A 22,549-nucleotide genomic window follows, 5' to 3' on the forward strand; every position below is an offset into this window, starting at 1 on the left:
AATGTTTCCAAATATACATGAAAATCTAATATTTACCGACTAGCACCGGGCCATCGCAGTGGACTATTGCCCAAAAACCCAAAAGATTATTGTTCAGCTGGGGGATAGGGACTTATGACATCTACGCTTAAGGCTTTTTTTCTTTTTTTTTATAATATAAGAGTAGCAGACGAGCATGCAGTCCACCTGATGGTAAGTGGCTACTGCCACCCATGTACATCTGTAATCAACCCCAGATAGGATTGGATATTCTACCTGAGGTCGGCCACAGATGCGCCGCTACCCCTGAGGACTAAGCTGGAACGCCTCGGAAAAATCTGTCTCCCTTACCATACACTTCAAAACGGAAAACAGCAGCGCCTATCACTGCTGTTATTAGGTAGAAGTAGGTGTGGCGGTGGTGCCGCCGGAGTCGAACCACAAAGGGTTTTACCACCTTCAAAACGGGTACAGCGGTTCAGGCTACAACGGTTCGTGAAGTTGATAAAAAATGCGACCATTGTCGGCTTAAATTAAACCCTGCTCATTTTAAAATGCCTTAAATTATATGATTGAACTATCAAACCAGCATGCAGTCGACCTGATAGTAAGGACATCTGTAACCAATTCTATATAAAACTGGGGTCTTACTCACAGACTTATATCTAGAACAAATACAGATCTGTGGTCTTACCAGCCTATCAGCAATGCATTTCCACTTCTGAGGAGCTGTTCGCCTCATTATGGCACCTGGCTTCAACAATACCACTAAGACGCAGAACTGTTTCGCGGTGGTAAAAGATGTATCGGTACCCTTCTCATCATAGTGGTCCTACCACTTTTTAATTTAATGCAATGGTATATATTACGTACAACGCCATCTATTCCCATACTGAATATATAATTCTCCATACATTTAAATAATTTATACAATTCCTATAAATAACTCTGTGTTTAACCATAACCTTCCATCATTTTTTCCTTATTGCAATGCGTTTCAATGTTCGCTTATGTTGTGTTTAGATTTACAAGGTATATATGGAAGATATATATAGAAGTTATATATGGCCAAAGTATATGTGGAAGTTATTTAAACGCCTACGAAAATATCTAAAAGAATTTTCAGAGACTGCATGCCTTCTGTCGCGACTCCTGTGTACTGCCCTATTTTTAGAGATGATTGTACATAATATGCAACTGCAGCTAAAATTCTAGCTCTCTTTTGTTATTTGATTTTAAGTTATATCTAAAAATAGATTAAAAGCGACGGAAACTTTTATCTTATAATTGATAAAATTGTAACACCAACTGATAAGTGCATATTAGGGTGTAATTTTTTTTAAAGCAGTTTTTTTTTAAACTTAAGTAATAACCGTTTACCACTAACTACTATATGAAATAGATAAAAGTAAAACGTAGTTACGTATTACAATAATAATCTACTTGTCCTCTTTAACCTTACTAAAGACAGGTTTGATACTTAGTTTATTGAACTATTTAAAAACATTATTTTTGGTTTTATATTCCTCTAAAATAATATGAAGATCAGTCACAATTCAACTTCATGTAACAATTATATATGTATTTAAAACTAAAATTTACATAAAGCCCAGTAATAGAGCTATAATGTGACATATACTATAATGATTAAATTATTTCGTGATATTTGTAACAAACTAACATTATTTTGTCTCTTTCAACTGTTTTTTCTATGTCGGTCTTTTGTTAAGATTTCATATATGATCTCCTTAAAACGAATAGGATGCGTGATCAATGTGTAATCAAAATAGTAGTAATTTGTTAGTATTTTTTTTAGTAAAAATTACGTTCTGTTTAGAAAAATAACCATAGACTAATTGTTGTCGTTTTAAACAGACAAACAGGTTAAATTCCTAACGCTGTTGTGTCGCTAATATGACTAATATTTCCAGCTAATAATTAATCTCTCAGTTGGATTAAAAACTGTTACTGAGAAGCATGAACAACGACGTTATCCGAAAATTCATTAGCATGTTAAAATTAAGCTTAACCTTTCTCTTATTCCGAGGAAACTATGAGAGATGATGCTATTTAATTAACCTGTTAAGATTATTAATTATTGATTTTAATAAATAAATATAATCCCACAAAAACATCTAAATAAACAATGATACCATTATCACGAATGGCGTAACCTTTATCGTGTGCTATTCGAAATTATTACGTGAACCAAGATAACTACATCAAACAACATTCCATTAAAATGGAAAGGAAATTAGAATAAATACACCACAAAACAATCACATAATTATATTGTTTATACAACAGTCTTATTTATAGGGAATATCGAATATAAAAAGGATTACAACCATTGAAAAAACGCCTCTTCAAATACACTCATCGACACATCACTTTTCGTCCAACACTTCCACTGTCGACGCGCTGCTCGCATTATCATTACTCTTTTCTTCTACACGACTAGAATCTGCATCGCCACTCTTACCAGCATTGAGTTCGGCAGTAGCATCAGTTTTGATAGAATTAATTCTCTCTCTAGTTTCTTCTGGCTTCGGCGTACCACTGTCGCTTATTTTCACTTTTTTACTCTTCGAATTACCCATTTTGTGTCCTGCGCGCAGCTGATCGCATGTATGACTGTTGTTGATAGTGATGTAGTTTTCTGCTTCAGCGCTAAGATAAGATCTTGATATAATTCGAATGTTTGCAATTAAAATGCTCTCCTGTCCTATGACGCTTGCTGATAAGAATGAGCAGCACTAAGTGAGTGCGAAATGCAACTGGCACAAACATTTAGTAAAACATAAACGTAATCACTACGGTTGCAAGATAAGGCGACAATGACACATCGCCCGTCTGAATGTTACATTGACCGGATATGTATTCCTCATCATGTATGCGCATACAATGAAACGGTATAAGGTATTGTCATTGGCACATTATTGATGGACTGAAGAATACATAAAAGTATGCATTAATGCAAGAATATGTCTAATAGCCTATTCATTCCATTCATATTCAAATTCAAGGAATATAAAAAGATGGATTAATGAGTGTGTTACCGAGTCTTCGTTACATTTATCTCACTTTTGTAACAGTACTTTAACAAGTTCTCTAGTCGTAACACCTGTTCAAACTTAAATGTTATATACAACCGATTCATATGAACATGACACATTCTGTATTTTAAAACAGTGACATCGTTTCATGTTACACATCACCTCATTCGCTTTAATCATGTTTACAGTGATGCGTCACTACCCGTATTAAGATAATAGGATGAATTACTTATGTAGAAGATACACCGAAAAATATATCATACCATAAAAAGCCCAGGTATTTCCATGTCATTTCATGAATTTTTTATAGTTTCCAAGATATAATACTCATATATTAATACCTAAATATCGATAATAATATACATATACCTAATGCACCTAATGTAACAATGTATTATCATACGGTAGGTAACTTTATTATTAACTGATAAAAGATACACGCATATAATAAACTGTTGATAATAAATACAATGCATTGCTGCTACTTCTGAGTACTAACACCTGTTAATAATCCACGTTTTTTCTTGTTTTCGAGGGGGAAATTTTCGATAGGTTGCCGTCGAAAGGTTTCGAAAGCCGGTGCCGTGGGAGCGACACAGTTATGTGGGTATCTTATCGCGCTAAAACCCCCCGGTGGCCGCCCTCGGCGCTGCGTTAAGTTCTCCGGGTTCTCCGAAGGAACGCAACCGGAGTCCTCTTAGCGCGTTGCCCTGAGGGCTCCGCCCAGATGAGCATGACGCTCGCCACACCGTCTGAAGTACACGACGGTACGCGGCCACTCATACCGCCTTCCTTCCTGGGGTCGTTGACCGGGCGGTTCAAGCTCCCACTCTTGTCAATCCAATGTTTCGCAAACCAAACATCGACATTTGACAATTTGTGATAACAGTAAATGGTCAAATTTATATCTTCTATAGGGAAAATTTTGACAAATAAACGCTTGACGTTGAACTACTAAAGGATCTATGTAAATTTAAATTAACGGATTGCTATTGCCTGATGAAAGTGGTAAAAAAATCAGTCTCTCTTGAGATCTCAAAGGATTAATGTGTATCATCATACACGCACAAACACACACACTACATGTACTTATATTTTTCTAAATAGTGTTACAAATTGGGATATTAGTGAAAGAAATCTGTGTGCAGAAACTTATATATATTTCTGGTATTTCTGAGGGTATAATCCAATGTAAACAGATGCACTGATATGCACGTAAATCTTATTTTTTCATTAGGGGTTAAAATATGCCCCTTCCTTCACACTTGTTCTATTGGTACCATAATGCACGAAGAGAACAGAGGCTGTGTCTCGGCCGGACCCCGGACTCGCATGGAGACCACTGCTTCATACAAACAAATTAAAATATGTCTGATTCAATTACTGGACAACGACATTTGCAATGTAATGCTAATGTAAACATAGATATTGTGAAAAACAAGAGGTCGGGCGTTGGGAGTTCAATAACGTGCTTAAGATATTTATTTATAAACGTTGTGGAAAGTTCAGGAATTAACCACTTGGGAAGCTTTGTTCTATTTTTATTTCTACCAGACTGAGTAAGGAAGGTTTTTGGCGCGTATCTTGCATTTAATATTATTTAACACCTAATCTTAACTTCTGGATGGACTCATAGAACGAGGATTTTGTTAGATACTTCTTAATAGCTTAATTGTTATTTATTACAAATGTGAGTAAAAATTCTAAACTACTTGTAGTAAAGCTATGATTCCCATGAAATACATTGTAATAAAATCCTTATAACCAAACACATAGCTCTAAATTTAAATTTACTTTGAATGCGAATCGAATAAATGACTAACCTAAAAGAGTAGATAGTTTATCTTTTAACTACAGTTTAGTTTCTAAGGGCTAAGTTTATTAGTGCATTTTATCTATACAAAATAGATTTCTTACATCTTTATAATATATTCTTGCACATACCGATGACTTCATTGCATTAATTACATAACTTGTTTTTCTAATAATTCGTTTTAAAATATAATATTCCAATGAATTATATGAATGCAAGGAATGTTTCTTTTTAAACTTAAAATATACTATTTTTGCCATCAAAAAAGGTAAACAATATAAGTGACTAATCTTATCCAGTACAAATTCGTTTCTGCTTATTCACGCGGTTTGGTTTTACGTAGATATTTCAAATCTGTACATATATTTTTATTATTATTTTGACGATACAAAGAATTAAATATACCTACCTAACATATATAGTACCTAACTAATTTTTTGTTTGCCTTATCTTACTGTGCGTAATATGATGTTCGTGGGGCCCTTCTTTCTTTTTTAGAGTTCCGTACGAAAAATCGGAACCCTTATAGGTTTACTCGTGTGTCAGTCGGTTCGTCTGTCACAGTCAATTGACTCCACGTTACTCCGTGCAGAAACGCGCCTTCAAACCGGAACATAGCAGCGCCTAACACTGCTGTTATTAGGTAGAAATAGGTGTGGCGGTGATTCCGCCGGAGTCGAACCACAAAGGGTTCTACCACTTTCATAATGGTATAACCTTCCGAATTGTCAACGACCCCATGACCTCCGATCGGTTAGAACCTTTAAGCTTGCGGAGGGATATAGGTTCCCTCTGCGTGTTCTACCGACTAGTGGTATTACCGACAATGGTGAGTGTTCCGAGGAACTATTTGACCTGGTGCCTATGTCAACATTTCTCCATCGCACTACTCAATAAAGGATGAAGTTCCATCCACACCAACTGGACTCGTGGCGGTCCTCCACGGTTTCGGTTTGCATGGACGTTCTTACCACAGACGTGCAAAATATGGATAGAACTTCCATCTGAGGTATTTCCGGAGCGCTATGACATGGGGCTCTTCAAAAAAGGTATAAAAAGAGCTCTCCTCCAGAGCCAGCGATGCATTTGGCGACTCCTCTTGTGTTTTTTAAATGTCCATAGGCGACGGTGACTGCTTTCCATCAGGTAGCCCGTCTGCCTCAACGTTTAGGTATAATTATAAAAAAAATTGCTTCGAAACTCTTGATCCAATCCAAATGAGTTAAAATTTGGTCACTCAAACCTAATGACGACTATTTTTAACATCTACTCGTCCGTTTTTTTATTTTTTATATTTGTTGTTATAGTAGACATAGTATTAGTTGCTACTAATATTAATAATCTTATTGCTATAAGATCCCGCCTTAACTCTTCTGGGTACGGAACCATAATTGGGGAGGGAGAAATCTTGAAGTTGTTTTAGACAGATGTAACTAACTAATAATACCTACTACCTACATTTCCTAAGACATTATAGTTTAATTCAAACGTTAATTAAGTCTAATTAGTTTTGGATACATGTTTATTTGTTTGTTCCGCTGTTGACTTATAAAGATCGATTATTTAAGGGTATATAAATAAATGGTGAATGCACAATTTATTATTCATTGTAATAACTGTAATAACAATTGCACATAGCGGTGAGCATTTTAAAAATATTTTTAAATATTCATTTACAAGTGATATATGGACCTATTTGTCTATTAGTGGTTTGAATACGTGGTTTGAAGAGTGTGGTAAGGGAGTACAGGATACAAGGCATTCCAACTTAGTCATCACGGGATCGCATCTGTGGCCGATTTCAGGTAGGACTTTTATCGTATCTGGGGTTGATTACAGATGTCCATGGACGGTGGTGGCTTGTTACCTACAGGTGGATTGCATGATTGTTTGATGCTTCTCATTAACTACTCATAAACTCTTGTACACCTACATTTTATGATTATGTTAATCTTGAATTGTGCGAATATTTATGTATCAATTATATTTTAAAATAACTTAAGAAATACTGACAATAAATAAATATAGATAATAAAGATAAAGGTACTATGCTAAAATGATAAATACTTATGTAAAACAGAAAAAGTCATTAAGTACCTGAATGAAATTCATATTGAAGCCATTGAAATTGCATTTATATATGTTATACTTTTTACGTGATACGAAAGTCAATAGAAAAATCTTACGAAAGGCTTAACCAATTAGTATAGATCCAAAACCTACTCAGAACATTTGTTAAAAAATTACCATCAAAAATTTAAAACCCTCCAACTCACCATGGAGCGGAGAGGGAGGAAAATAAAATAACATATTTTAAATCTAAAATAATTTAATTAAATAAATAGCACACTAAAAACAGGTCTTATATGTCACTCAAAATCTACTTCATCTACCTCGTCCTCCTCTCCATATGTACGAAAGGCATTAATAAGTAAATTTTCCGCCAGTTCCAGTCGCTCAGGAGTGATAAAACTGCACAGTTTAGAGAGGGACTGTTCGTAGTCCATATTACATTTGCCAGTTATCTTGCAAACACCGATAGCAATGATGCCTCCGATTACAATACCAATGGAATTAGCCGCTAGCCAGTTTACCGCAAGTGTCACCGCTGTCTGAAAAATAATAATTTAAATTAGTTTCATATCCAGCCACGTGATATTTTTTGCGCGTATTACTATCCCACTCCTGGGCACGGGTCTCCTCTCAAAATGAGAAGGATTAGGCAATACATAGTCCACCGCGCTGGCCAAGTGCGAACTGGTAGGCTTCACGTACCTTTGAATTTTTTTTTTTAATTTCTCAGGTATGCAGATTTCCTCACGATTTTCCCTTAACCGTTTAAGCAGGTGATAATTAATTTGTAATACGCACATAGCTTGGTAAAATCAGAGTTGCGTGCCTGGGATTTGAACCTCGGACCCCTCGATCAAGAGACCGAGTTTCTTAATAATGGGTATCACTGCTTTTTTATTATTAAGTAATTTTTAAAAAGCTTACAATAATATGATTATACAATGAACAAAATATTACAACTAATAATAATATGTCTTAAATAAAAAACTTAAACATAATCTCAAACTTTGATTAAAATTAGATATGTTCAAAGTACTGAATAACACTTGCAAGTTACTTACGATTTTGATTCCGATAATGCTCTTCACAACTTTTATAACTTTTGTAATAATTTCTGGTTTTATGTCTATATCGAAAAGCTCAGCTTTTTTACTAAGTAGAGTTGAAATATCCTGAAATAATTTTAATTTTCATATCAGATCTTCTCATACAATACATATGCCACAACATACGCCAAGATAATTTGATTGCATTGCAAAAATCTTTTACTTACAATAGGAAGCATCAGAGATCTTTTTACGGGTTCAGCGCTGACTGCCACAAAAAGAATGCTAATCACAACAATTTTTCCCAACATCTGTAAAAAATATGTTAAATGTCAATAAATTAATTTATACCTATTATATGAGCTGTTGTGTTAGGTCATGGTTTTATGGTTTTTAGGACGATCTTAAAATTTCACTTATTTGAATTTGTACATTATACAGTTAGTTTACATAAACTATATGACTTGTTTAATAAAACTACCCTTGATTTAATTGTAACACCTCTTATATACACGACCAAAATTCAACAGCACTAAATATAGCGTGGAATTCTTAAATGGGTAAAATTTGTGGATAATACAAGTAAATGCGATGTAAGGACTGTCACTGGACCGAAATGGCAAATATGATAAATCAATACTAATAACATAAATTTATATTGAGTATTACTATAAGATTCACTTACCTTTAAATGTTTCTTGATATAGGACCCACGGACCGAAAGCTTTTGACTTTTTGACACTTTAAAGTACAATGATAAAATTTTCAAAAGACGTGCTATATAAGCCAAATTTTACAATTAGTAATCACCAAGGGATTTGCAAAAGTATCACATTAGATCTAATTACAATTAAATTCAAGTTTGAGGACGTAAGTAACCATTTGTAATATATGGATGACACATGGGTGATTATGTTACAAATTATAATAGAATAAATTAGTACTCGTAATAGTATTAACTAATTGATTTACGCAATTCACACGAAATAGAAATTTTCGCGGTAAAGATGCAAAAGAAACATTAACGCCTATGTGATATAGTTAGAAAAATGTAACTATAACATTATAACAGATTATCTTCTTCGTTATTTTAGACGACACATTCTGCGAAGGGCATACAGGAGGGCAGCCAAAAGTGGCTATCGGAGATTTTATATGGGTACGCAAATATGAAAAATAGCGCCGAAAATAATAAAAAGGAATATCTTTTTTAGCCAGTAGGAACGATTATATTTATATTTATAACTTACTTAAAAGCCGACCGATTTATGGTGAAAAAATATCTAATAGGAATTCCAATAATTTATCATTAATTGTATAGGTATTATAAGTACATTTTCATTTTTGTCCCTGTAGTCCCGTGACTAGAATAGGGCTACGGTATCCCCTGTCTGTCGTAAGAGGCGACTAAAAGGGGGCTGCCGGGGTTGCCGGCGGCAAGAGTGGGGGAGCTCGAACCGTCCTCCAAGCAAGCCCGGGTAGGACGGCGGCTTGTGTGGTCGTATACCGTCGTAAACACCAGGTGTGCAGGAGGAGCGTAAACTGCTCCCCCCAGGGCAGAGCCCGATAGGGGCATCGCGCTCGGAGAACTCCGTTTGTGTTCCATCGGAGATCCTAGAGCTGTCCACCAAGCGCTGAGGACGCCCACCGGGGGGGTTTTAGTGCGGTAAAAAGCTCACATAACCCAGCGTCGCTCCCACGTCGTCGGGTTCCTTATGAAGGTTTCCCACTCGAAAACCAAAAAAAGGTATATTTTTATTTTAGATTAAGCCATAGGCTAATTTTAGAACAGACCGACATTAAAAAGTGCGCTATTCTTAAATGCTTCTAAAATAGAAGTTCTGATACAGTAGCAACCTATTTGCAAGCTACATACGAGTATCATATTTGCAAGCTAAATCTGAAGTTTTAAATATATTTTCCCATCATGTGCTGACTGGATATGGAACCAGACACGGCAATTTAGCGCTGCTGTGTCATGGTTTGTAGGGTATGAAGAGAAATACTTTACCGAGGTGTTCCAGCTTAGTCCTCAGGGGTGTCGGTGCGTCTGTAACCGACCTCATATATTTAGGTAGGAATGTAATCTTATCAGGGGTTGATTACAAATGTCCATGGCAGCAGAGACCACTTCCATCAGGTGGACTGCATGCTCGTCTGTTACTTATACGAGTAAATTACACAAAAACTGCGCTGTTAGAAGAGGAAATTAATCACAGTGTCATCTTTTAAAGTAATAGAAAATTTTGAAGTAATAGAAAATAATTTATTTGTAGCTCATACATGTCTACATCAAAAATTATATGTCAGGCCTTAACTGCGTCGTATGTAGACGTCATTGCTAAATAACAAAATAACTGCTACTTAAATAGCATTTGTAATGATAGTCTCCATGGATTAGAGCGCGCGATAAACATTTGCTTATGTACGTAATACATAATGCTTTATGTACCTAAATGTTTATGAACTTAGAGAATTTATTAACTTTTTGTCACGTCATGACATAATTTAAGTGTCTAATAAATATGATTTAGGCATAACAAAATGTATTTTCTTTCGAAGCCCTATATTATTAGTCGTTAAAACAGGACATAGCTGAAGATAAGTAATGTAAGAAAAAACAACATCGCTTCTTGATGAAATAAACCAGTTTTTTTAAATAAATTACTTGAATAATAATACCATCAAATCTACAGCATATTTTCATCTCTCTTTTATCTCTAGACAAGCATGCTTGAAGCTAAACATAATAAATGTGCAGAGTGACCATTTAGTACCACGACAAACTTTAGGTTAGGAACTGACACACAGGACTGACCTATCAGAGGAAAGGAAAGGCCTTAGTACAATTATCACGGATTTCGAAATATCGATTGTTTTATTTATTTAGATTCAGCCCAGTTATTTTAATATGGTAAACCAGCTATCTGATAGTATTTTACCGCGTTTATGCGTCACCCTATGTCATATATTTTTTTCTTATTTTATCAAGATGTCTATGGTTTGTACGATATCTTGATCTTAGTGCATTGTCATTTGATTTTGTAGTTATTCAATTAATCATATAGGTAGATCGTTTCATTGTTCTTAAATAATCAATTATACATTATATAAAACACGTGATTTATTTAAAAAATCAAAAACCCGACTGCACTAAAAAAGCCTAAGTAGAATTCCCAAAAACAGTGAAATAAGCGTTTCATTATTACCACGCTTTTTACCACGCTTTTATATTAGTTTGGGTTGTATCTTTGTATGTATGTATGTATGTATGTACGTATAGGAATCTTTGAACTCGATTTTTACCAACTTTGAACGGTCCGATTAATTTAAAATTTTGAACAGTTATCAAGAACCGGTGACAATACAAGATTTTAATAATTTTATCCCATTCTCCTCATCAGGATCGTCAGGAATCAGGATTAACATTTTTCTTGTGCGATTTTAGCGTGGTTTTTAGTGTTTAAACTATGTATAATTTATTATTATCTAGAAAAGCCAAACACAAAGTTTCAAAATAGGTATCTGCTTCAAAATGAAAAGATATTCAACAATATTAACCTATTCTATCCCAGTAGTGGTCATTTACGCTATATAAAGAACCTATGTGTAAAATTACAGCACGCATTCAGCGGTTTCACAGCAACTTACTCATTTAGTCAGGCAGTCATCTCAGTCATATACATATACATATACACAACAGTATATGTATACAATTATATAATGTATGTGTAATCTTCTTTTAATTTCCTTTATTTTGATACCCTACTCGATAGGTTTGGTTACTTTTTTAAAATATGTAAAAGATTATTCATTTTTATTCTATTTTAAAATTAATGAAAAAGTTAAATTAAATAAAAGTCGATCACAGACCTGTATTTGTACTGTGAAGTCGATATTGGGTATTCATTACTATGACTTACTAAAAACAAACAAGTAAAAAACAAAATAAATTTACCATCATTTTTTTAAATAGTACAAATAAATACAACTTCCTACATCTTATAACTAAATATAACTAATTGGCTTGTATGGACCTATAAGTCCGAATAGCCTCTTGCACGAACTCCGTCGCCATATCCAATCTCTCTGGCGTAACAAATGCATTGAATTCCCTCTGAGCCTCATTTAGTGATTTAATGCCACTTAATTTCGAGCAAACAGAAGTGATTTTGCAGAATCCGACCACAACAACAGCTCCTAGTATAAGAGCTGGAATATTCAGTACTAGCAGAGTTAGTACTTTTTTCACCACCGCATAGATTTTCTGAAACAAAACGTAATTAATTTACACGATGTACGCTTTTGCTTACAACTTGTGGGTTACAACTTCTCTGGGTTTTAGGAATTTATGATTTTTGGAGGGTTGAATTGTTGGTATATTTTTACATAAGGTTTATATCATTCGCGATCGTGTCTTTTAAAGGGGTAATTTAAAAAGACCGACTAGATTAGTTCTAAAGATAATTTTCAGTGCGTATGGCTCTATACTTTCATTAAGGCAGTAATAAACTATCTTTTTTAATGATAAGACTTATTAACGTACACTTTTATGGCTTTTACGACCTGCTGTAACCTACAATAAACGTATTACAAAAACCAAGAAAAAAAGAAATAAGTCACTATATACGTATTTAATACAAAACAATGAAACACGTGTGTCGGCCGTGAAAATAACTTAGGTACCCTCGTGGTATATTACATGCCTACTGGAAAGTTTATCGAGCAAATGACCGTAAACATTGCTCATAATAGTCAGTTATAGTGTATGACGTAGTTAATCTGACATTGTGAAATCCGATGCTAATCAACGTCTTAACATCCGGTGTTAATATTCAATCTATCCAGTTGTGATGATTTGATTTGTGATTCTTAATAACGGCCATAAAATGACATAAACGGCTTTAAAAAACACATCAAAGTAGGTTATAATTTCTAATCAATTGAAAGCACCGAGTAATGTGTAATTTTTCTCATTTATAATCAATTATTTATTAATGCATTCAGTTATAGATGACTTATTAAACCAAGTAAATTGTCCCTTACAATTAAACAATTTACTGATTACAAAATTAAGTACGTTACAGTTAATTATGAAAAATAAGTGTCATTATTTATCATTCTTCTTATTTTTGCTAACTCATAACTTATATTTAAAACAGACATATTTTAAGCATTATGTCTGCACTGTGCATTGCTTTTTTATTTGGTGTAACAAAGAACAAAGAAGAAGTTTTCATAAGATGGTAGAACCCTTTGTGGTTCGACTCCGGCGGCACCATCGCCACACCTATTTCTACCTAATAACAGCAGTGTTAGGCGCTGCTGTGTTCCGGTTTGAAGGGTGTGGTAAGGGAGACAGACTTTTCCGAGGCATTCCAGCTTAGTCCTCAGGGTAAGCGGCGCATCTGTGGCCGACCTGAGGTAGGAATATCTAATCCTACCTGAGGTTGATTACAGATATCCATGGGCGGCAGTAGCCACTTACCATCAGGTGGACTGCATGCTCGTCTGCTACTCCTATATTATAAAAAGAGAAACTAGATTAAACTGATTTGATAGAGTACCTTCATTGGTTTCTAGGTAAGTAATACTTATTCGTTCCAGACGAGTTTAAATTTCTATATTGCTTCATTTAATAAAAATCAATGAAATTATACTTACAGATGTAACTTCGCATACATTATTTTTTGTAGAAGTGTCCACACTTGCTATGGATGTTTTGATTTCTTGGATCTTTGTTGCTTTTTTTGTGTCTTTTAATTTAGCAGGAAGTTCCACTACTTTGTACTGCTTATCTATTCTAATGGCGTTATCCTGTGGCTTATTTTGAATATTTACTACTCTCATGTCTCTGTTATCCTGGTATGGGTACGGGAGTGATATATGCTGCAAAAAAATGTATATTTTTAATCTGTATTTAGAAATAATATTAGTTAATATTGAAACCTTAAACATAATGTAATATTTTACCAAAACATGCAATATATAGAAAGCTTTAGGAACCTTATGGTTCACTTAACTGTTCTTATTCGAAATAAATTGATACATATATATCTAAAACCCATTGTATTACTTTTATACGACATTTTACTATTATTCTCTACAATAATAAATCAAATAATTGCACTAAGATGAATTGCTAAATTAACAAATGAAGCGTATATGGAACTACAAATTTTGTATAAGTATCTTCTTGTACACATGATATACATTTTGTAACAGAGAACTTGCTATTAATAAATTCATTAAGCGAAGGTATTCCAACGGCAAATTACAGATTGCCATGCGAACCAACATATGGAAGATAATGATTGGATTCTATAACCACGCCGTCTTTGCGATATCGATTACAAATTTTAAAATATTTTTTTTTAAACTGAAGTAGCAAACAAGTATACCGTTATGCAATTTCACTTACTCACGTTTTAAGTAACATGATATCTAATCTAATAGAATAATAAAAAGTTACCTGATATGGAACATGTTCAAAATCCACTAAGTTGTCTATAAGTTCAAATTCCTGGCCCAACGTTAAACCGAGTACTGACAAGGCAATAAATGATTTAATCATCTGAAATAAAATGTAGGACACCGTTTAAAAAATGTTTGGTTTTAGAAATACAATTAAAATGAAAAATTGTTCCTTAAAACTTACCTTATTTTTTCTTTAATCGTGATTGTACTCAATATAGTTTAAGAATACATTATTATTCTTACGAACAGTCTTTAAATATAACGAAAATCAATTTGCTAATTGTCATTACTTTTACTTACGTAAGAATTTCATTAGTAAGTATTGAAATAATCACTTCATTTGATTCACATAAATAAAATATTTCAAATAGATACCTTTAATGACTCTCATTTATTATTTTATCACATGTTAGAATGTTTAATAATAATTAATAATTATTAAACGTATGTTCATATAATAATTTAGATGCAAAAGATCTTTGAGTGCTCTTTTGAGATATTTAACATACTATATAATTTATGATGGTATAAAAATGTAGAATATAGTCGACCGAATGGTAAGTTCTAATTCTCGCCCATAGATATGAGTAAATAGCTAATATAACTAATGTTCTCAGTAAGTTCAGTGATAGATACTAGGTTATCCATGAAGACTAAGTTGGAATGCCTTATGTAAGTGTAACTCCTAGTCACTTTCAACCAGAACACGGCAAAGCTCTATTATAAGACAGCATCGGATATGACAATAGTGACTTTAACGTTAATCACTTTTGAATTATAAGTGTATGTGTATATGTCTTACTTTCCTTTTAAATACTACCTATATTTAAAGTCATTATTGTTATTTACTGTATGCTTAGCTCTATGTATGTTTGATAGTTCAGACGTTACTTTGTGGAAATCCATGCTATTAAGTTAAGATTAAAACTACTTCGCAACAATCTGCTACAAATATGTATGATGGTCCAGATGCAAAATATTAAAAATATACACCACCATATGATGCGCCGTTTTGGAGCGAAACACGTGTTGGTGGTGGTATGTATGGTGGTGTAAATTTTTAATATTTTGAATCTGCACGTATCCTTTGAGGGAGGGAGGGTGGTACATACTGCATGGTTTAAAATATATACCATCATACATATTTGTAGCGGATTGTTGCGAAGTAGTTTTAACCTTAACTTAATACTATGTATGTTTGCTTATTTCAGATGGCGATATTTTCTCTTTTTACCGCTACATTTTTAATATTATTCTTCGGGTCAACGTTAACCGAAGATCACCAGATAACTATGGCAATTGAACAGGATTTGAAAGAAGCGCAAGATAATATGGATCTTGGACAAATCGTGGAAGATAAAATCGATGAGTATGTTAAACCTGCTATTTGTACAATTTTGCTTAAAAAGAGTTACTTAATATTTGATTCTTCTAATAGAATTGTTGTCGTAAATGTGTTAAACTGGGCAAAAATATATGTTTATGTTTTAAACTTAAATATTTTTTTTAATGTTTCTATGTAGTCTCTAGCACATATAAACATCCGTCTACCTTCAATAGGAGCCCTATCTAAAGATGGTCGATGCCTTGTTATCACCGAGAATATTTTCGTTAAGAATTTGATATAAAAAAATCTCATAAAAATGCAGGTCCAAAATACACAGTAACGCCATGTTAAAACCATTACTAAGAAAACAAATACAATACTATAACTGCGGTGGAGAATGCTCCACGCCTCCCCCAAGAGTAAAGGTTTTTCTTTTAGGATTTTATGTCAAAATTATTATAATACTAGCTGACCCGACAAACGTTGTGTTGCTATATAAAAAAAAAATGTTAAGGGTGAACAACCCATATCACATAGGGGTATGAAAAATAGATAGTAGCCGATTCTCAGACCTACTGAATATGCATATAAAATTTGGTGTAAATCGGTAATCGTTTCGGAGGAATACGGTAACTAACATTGTGACACGAGAATTTTATATATAAGATTATGTAAGAGCTAATATTATGTGTGCCACATTCGATATTTGCATCATATAAAATTATTAAGCAAAAAACATCATGAGCTAAACTATAGATATTTATTTTCTTTCAATATTGTTAATAATAATGATCCTTAATAATTATTTCATTTTGCAGAAAAAATTCAATTCAGCCGAGAAATATACAAGACTCTTCGATGGTAAGTTGGATCTAATTATTGATAAATAACTTGTGCATATTAAAAGTTTCACGGATCCCGTACGGAAAAAGCATAAAAACGGAATCCTTATAGGACAGTTTGTATGTCTGTCCAACTGAAACTACTGGACCAAATCTGTTAATTTGATAATCATAATTATCCTTGAGGTCTAATTTGTAATTTGAAACGTTTCGTCTAAAATACGTCTCTCCTTCACCGAAACCTTCTATATAAATCACATGGCGAAGCGGTTATCTTTGAACAAAGTTATCAATCAAGTCAAATTATTAATTAATAGCATAGCTATAAATAACATTACGATTATTTTTGTTACAGAAACTATTGTGTAGAATAGTTGGCAGAGTACGAGATATAATTGTACAATTTATAATACGAGGTGGCCTTAAGCTGTTTATAACATTTTATCACTGTTCTTTCCTGGACCGATGCTCAGAGGGTATGGACTTAATCAGAAGATTAGTTTCCGTTGAACGTAACCTTATTCACGTGTTTAATAAATGGGCAAAACCAATTTGCCATTATTATACACATTAATAAATTCCAAATTGAGAAATGTTCATTTTGTTTGTTTTATTTATCAAATTGTTAATAACGTTGTGAATCATTAGATTATTAAAAACATTAAAATAGGTAGATATAATATGTTATAAATGATTATGAAAATAAATTAAATTACAATCACAAAAATTAAGTTATTTTGAAACATTCCTAGGACAGCAGATTCAGTATAGTCAGGCGGTTTTTTTCTGCTAGTATGCAATATTATCAAAAAGAAAATCAATTCATAATAATAGTAAGTAATTTATTAAAATATCATAATTTTGGTAAATAAGTATTAAGCTAAACAAGTAGTACAAGTAGACTTTAATTGAAAAGAGCACGTCGTCTTCTTGTAGATACGGTGTCAGTAACCTTTTGTATCTTCTGATATTTATCTATTGCCGTTTTAACGAAGTTGGCCGCATGGCTGATTTTTTCTAGTCTTTCTGGAGTTATTAAAGATCTCATCTCTTCATGGATGGGCCCAACGCCGTTGAATGTTATTGAGCACAAATTGGTATAAGAACAAATGCCAACGGTAAACATAGAACCGAGAAAGAGGACAAACATACTGTTCATTATCCAGATAAAAGTCCTGCCGACGTACCCAACAATTTGCTGAAACAAAAAATAAAAATTACATTCAAATCTTAAAAGACTCAAAAAATTTGAAAAATAAGACATGCATATGACGAAATATAATTAAACTTAGTAGAAAAATATAAATACCCTAGAATCAGGTACTTGGCTCCAAAGCAGGCCGACGGTAGATGTATCGGGTTCCATAAGGTAGTCATTAGGGTTATTCCTGTAGAGATCATAACTGAAACAGAAAACGTGATATGGAATGAATACATTTTACAATATAATGATTTAAATAATTTTTAAAGTAATTTTTGATTTGGTATTCTCTCTAAGTAAACTCAACTTACTAGACATAAATAAAAACAAAAATAACTGTTAAAATTAGACAAATAATAAACCAAACGTTTATGAAATAATTCATATTTGGTTAAACTTAATACATTATATTATTTTATTATATAATATTGCATTATCTACAATGATATACACGTCACGTGTTAAGGATGAAGATAGTTATTGATTTAAGTCATTTACCTATTAGCACCATAATCAGGACCATATCCATAGCCAGGAGCGTAGGGAATGTCGGGGTACGCCACTTCTACTGGATTACCATAACCATAGTTTGATGCAGCAGAATTGTCCTGGAAATAAATAAATAAACAAATTTATTTATAGGTTATGTAAAAACTGAATGCTTCTGTACTTTTTATGAATAAAAATTTACTATGTCTAAGCAGAAATAATATATATTGACTTCATACTTTACATTATCATACAAAGAAGTAGACGAAAATAATTTATCGGATTTACTTTTTCTATTGGTACAATTTTTAAATATTAATTTTGCATGATATATATTATATTTACTTACAACTCTATCATTTTCTCCTGTAGATGCAGGCTCATCTGCCAACATATCATGTCTCACAACAGGTCCTACAGGTTTGACTGGTTCTATTCTAGCCCTTCCTTCATTCTTATGTTCTTCTAATCTGTATATGGGATGATGTTCTTGTGGTCCAATTTGTTTCTTATAAATCGCATGAGGATCAATAGGATCACTGCCGTCCGGTTTAACAGTGGAGAGTTTGTCTAATAAACCATAAGGTGGTGATGCTTCCGCAGCTGCGCTTATACTTGCCGCAAACGCTAAAGTTAGGATTAACCTGAACATCTGAAAAAAAATGAGACAAAAATATTTATGTTAAAGTAGTAGTCCTTGTCAGACCATAACATTTATTAAATTACAAAATATTAAAAATACAAATTTAAAAGTAAAAAAATACTCTAGTATGGAATATGACTCAAGTCGACACGAAAATAACAAACTATTAAATTGTATATGATGTTAAAAAATATAGACAATGTTAAAACTTACCCTGAAGCTTTTGTTCTCTTTACTGCACTGTTTGAATCCTTGGAAGAACTGATGTAGTTTCAAACTTCCCTTACACTATTTATAGGAATACACCGAGTACAAAACTCCATATCCACGGTGGCTAACTTATCTTCAGTTCATTGTTTTGCAATAATGGATTCGGCGACGTACTCGAAATACGGTGAACCCGAAAGATAAAAGATTCGTCAAAGCTTCGGAATGTGCTAGGATGAACCCCAATACGCATCTCTCTTATACACATTGATGTTGATATACATCAACACATTTATGTTTTAATTTCTTTTATTTGTGAATTATGGAAGCGTGCATAGTCATAAATAAAAGTCACAAATAAATTAAAACATAAATGAGTGGCGTCTTATGTAGATCTTAACAGATAAACGAAATTGCGCGACATTAGCAGCTGTTAAGAGTTAGATAGGTGATCGGTAGGGACTAAACATCATAGTGTTTATATCCCGGATATTAATAGAAGCACTCGTTAAACCTTTTCGGCTGCCTTTTCACTGCTTGATAACCACTTTTTTGACCATTTTAGAGCATACTTTAGGACCCTCTTATTTTGAAGAGATGCCGGTATCCAACAGTGGAACATAAAAAGGGTTGCGACCAATAGTTATGTTTATATTTATATAGGTCTAAATGAAATCCATTGTTGTAAAAGATGCAATATCATGTCGAAACTAAATAATTTTCATGAAAATTCACTTCCTCTACCAAAAGCGACCTACTATCCCATAAACTGCTATTTCCAATTTGTATTCGGTTATTGCTGATTTCCAATTAAACCGGAAATAATTTTCTTTATTGGTCCTATTCATGAAAAAATAGTGATTTTACTAATGTATTACTAGTACGTAATACAAAAAGCAAATGCTTGTGTAAATTGTATTGTTATAAAAGAACTTTTTCATTTCATGTCCTTTCAATTGAAAAGTAAATTACAGCCAGGGGTTAATAAAAAATGCGGAACTATGATATATTTCCTGGGTCCTGGATTCAATTCCGGATCAAGCAGATATCTAAATAATATATTTAGATTTTAATTCTGGGTCTGGATGTTTATCTACTCGTCTTTGTGCGTGTTAATGACATATACGGCATAGGGATTCTTAGTGTGGGACGATGAGTCTGAACTGTTTCAGATATTCTTTTAAATATAATAGACTTAACAAAATACTATAAACAAAGAACAAATAAGTTCCTAAGTACATTATTTATACTCTAGTCAAGCGACTCAGTTACCAGTCACGCAATGGCAATCAGCCTCGTGGTATCTGAAATGACCTATATTTTTCTACTTCATAATACCTACCTCATATCGATTCCATGCCACCTTTTCCATAATACGAATAAACCTAAACAATTTAGTATGATTTTGGTAAAATGATAAAAGTTTATTTACAATTTGGACATTTTTGTGAATTATGATTGTTTTTATGAATATACATAATACATCACATCAATAGATAGGATAGGTTTCCTTATTGAGGTTCGGCATTAACTATCCCTAAGAGTAAGTTGGAATACCTCATTTCCGAAATTACTAAACACCACATACAATAAAACAATTTCATAATATCTAAATCAAAAAAAAAAACAATATTGCAATAAATAATAATGTCATCATTTTGTAGTTTTATGATAGGTATACTATATTAAGAAGAATATTATCGCGACAAATATAAACAATTCAACGTATTTAAAACAGCAAATAAATAATACATAATAGGTAAATGTTATAATATAAGAAAATCTAGACTAGAAATGAGTACATACATTTTGGCATAAAATGTATTGTTATCATGTTATTAATAAACATTGCTAAAATAATAAAAAAAAAACATGAGTCATGAAGAATGCAATGCCTATTGATTATGTTGCAAGAAAAAAATGAACTTATCTATTAGTCATCGGTAGGGTAGCGTTTCGAAAACAGAAACATTTATCTCAGAAACCTTTTTGTTGCATATCGGTAATACAATTATCTGTGTAAATTATACGCAATGTTTTAATTTTAAAAAACAACTATCTATAATCGACCACAGACAATAGACACAGAATAGACTTGTTCTATATTTAAAATTTTAAGAAAAGGTAAAATAAGTACTTCAAATACTCACCGTTTCACGTACTCCCAAAATAGTCTTATTTCTTCTTCCAATAAATCACTCATGTTTTAACCAATACACATAAAAGAAGTTCATAGCGTACTGCCTTTTGAAGAAATAAATTTTAAATTACGACCAAGATTTTTATATTAATTGATGGTTCCTAGACACAGTTTTTACTTTTTAAATATTAAGTAAGTATATTATGAATAGTGCGTAATAATAGTTTTAAAAGAAAAAAATCAACACAGTTCTATTTTCAAATTCTCAGGCGTTCGTTTAATTATTTACATTCGAATGAAAATCGATTTGAAATCTAAACGAGGACAGATATCCGTCGCGGTCCACTGTCACTTCGTTACTTATCGTATCCAACATGTGTATTTCAGGTAGTTCAGGGCTGAATAAGCAATCGATGTCCATTCATTAAAACTCAATAGCGTGTTAGTTATTATCGATCATAGAATCGGTACGGCTTTTAATTCGTATTTGTAGCTTTGATATGCCGCCGTGGAAGTAATTTTACAATTAATTGAAAGCAATTATTTGACGATCCGCGTGGCAGAGCGGTCATCATAGCAGTCTGACACGCAAAGGGTTCCGGGTTCGATCCCCGGTCAGACAGATAGCTATCTAAATGATAAATGTCGATTTCTGTTCTGGGTCTGGGTGTTTGTGTATTCGTCTATGTGAGTGTACGGTACCCACTAAATAGGGAATCCTAACGTGGGACTTTAATAAAATCTTGACCTACTCTATTATTTTGTAATTGTGTAATTAATTTTACACCTTTACCAATGTTTATAATTATGTTTAGACAAACATTCCCAAAGGATTGTTTAATCCAGATTATATCTTGTATTTCATACAAATGTGACATTATAAACTTACTTAACACTTAACGCTTTCTACACTCACAGCCCCACACTAGGATTACCTGTATCGTGGCTGCTATGGACACACACAGAGACAAATACACAAACACCCAGACCCAGAAACAGAAATCTAAATTCATCATTTAGAAATCTGTCTGGTCGGGGATTGAACCCGGGACCCTCTGCGCGTCAGACCGGCATAGTGACCGTTCTGCCACGCGGGTCGTCAATCTCTATGTACAGTACATAAGGTAAAAGTACGACAGCGAAAGTCCGAGTTCGATACACAGGCTTGCTCAAAAATGTAAGGTTGAGACGAATCATCGTCCGAATACCAATATGTTGCGAATCTACTTCATAAGTTTCTTAAAAGTTGATAACCT

At 33.2% G+C, this 22,549-nt stretch overlaps 1 protein-coding gene and 1 long non-coding RNA gene across 2 annotated transcripts; one reads left to right on the forward strand and one right to left on the reverse strand.

Moving 5' to 3' along the window:
- The first annotated feature begins 15,537 nt into the window (after positions 1-15,537).
- LOC140757754 (uncharacterized) lies at positions 15,538-17,209 on the forward strand. The gene is made up of 3 exons (XR_012104020.1): positions 15,538-15,813; positions 16,590-16,632; positions 16,969-17,209. It is a non-coding gene; the product is annotated as an uncharacterized LOC140757754 (long non-coding RNA).
- A 308-nt stretch (positions 17,210-17,517) lies between these two features.
- On the reverse strand, positions 17,518-21,356 carry LOC140757809 (uncharacterized). Its single transcript, XM_073093679.1, has 5 exons — positions 21,304-21,356; positions 18,653-18,947; positions 18,313-18,422; positions 17,923-18,016; positions 17,518-17,811 (listed from the first exon to the last, which is right to left on the reverse strand). The coding sequence occupies exons 1-5, from the start codon at positions 21,354-21,356 to the stop codon at positions 17,518-17,520; spliced, it is 846 nt and encodes a 281-aa protein (XP_072949780.1).
- Positions 21,357-22,549: the final 1,193 nt, after the last annotated feature.

This window comes from Epargyreus clarus, unplaced genomic scaffold (assembly GCF_041222505.1).
Source record: "Epargyreus clarus isolate Ecla_fem2 unplaced genomic scaffold, WU_Ecla_fem_2.2 ptg000005l, whole genome shotgun sequence".
Taxonomy (NCBI): Eukaryota; Metazoa; Arthropoda; class Insecta; order Lepidoptera; family Hesperiidae; genus Epargyreus; species Epargyreus clarus.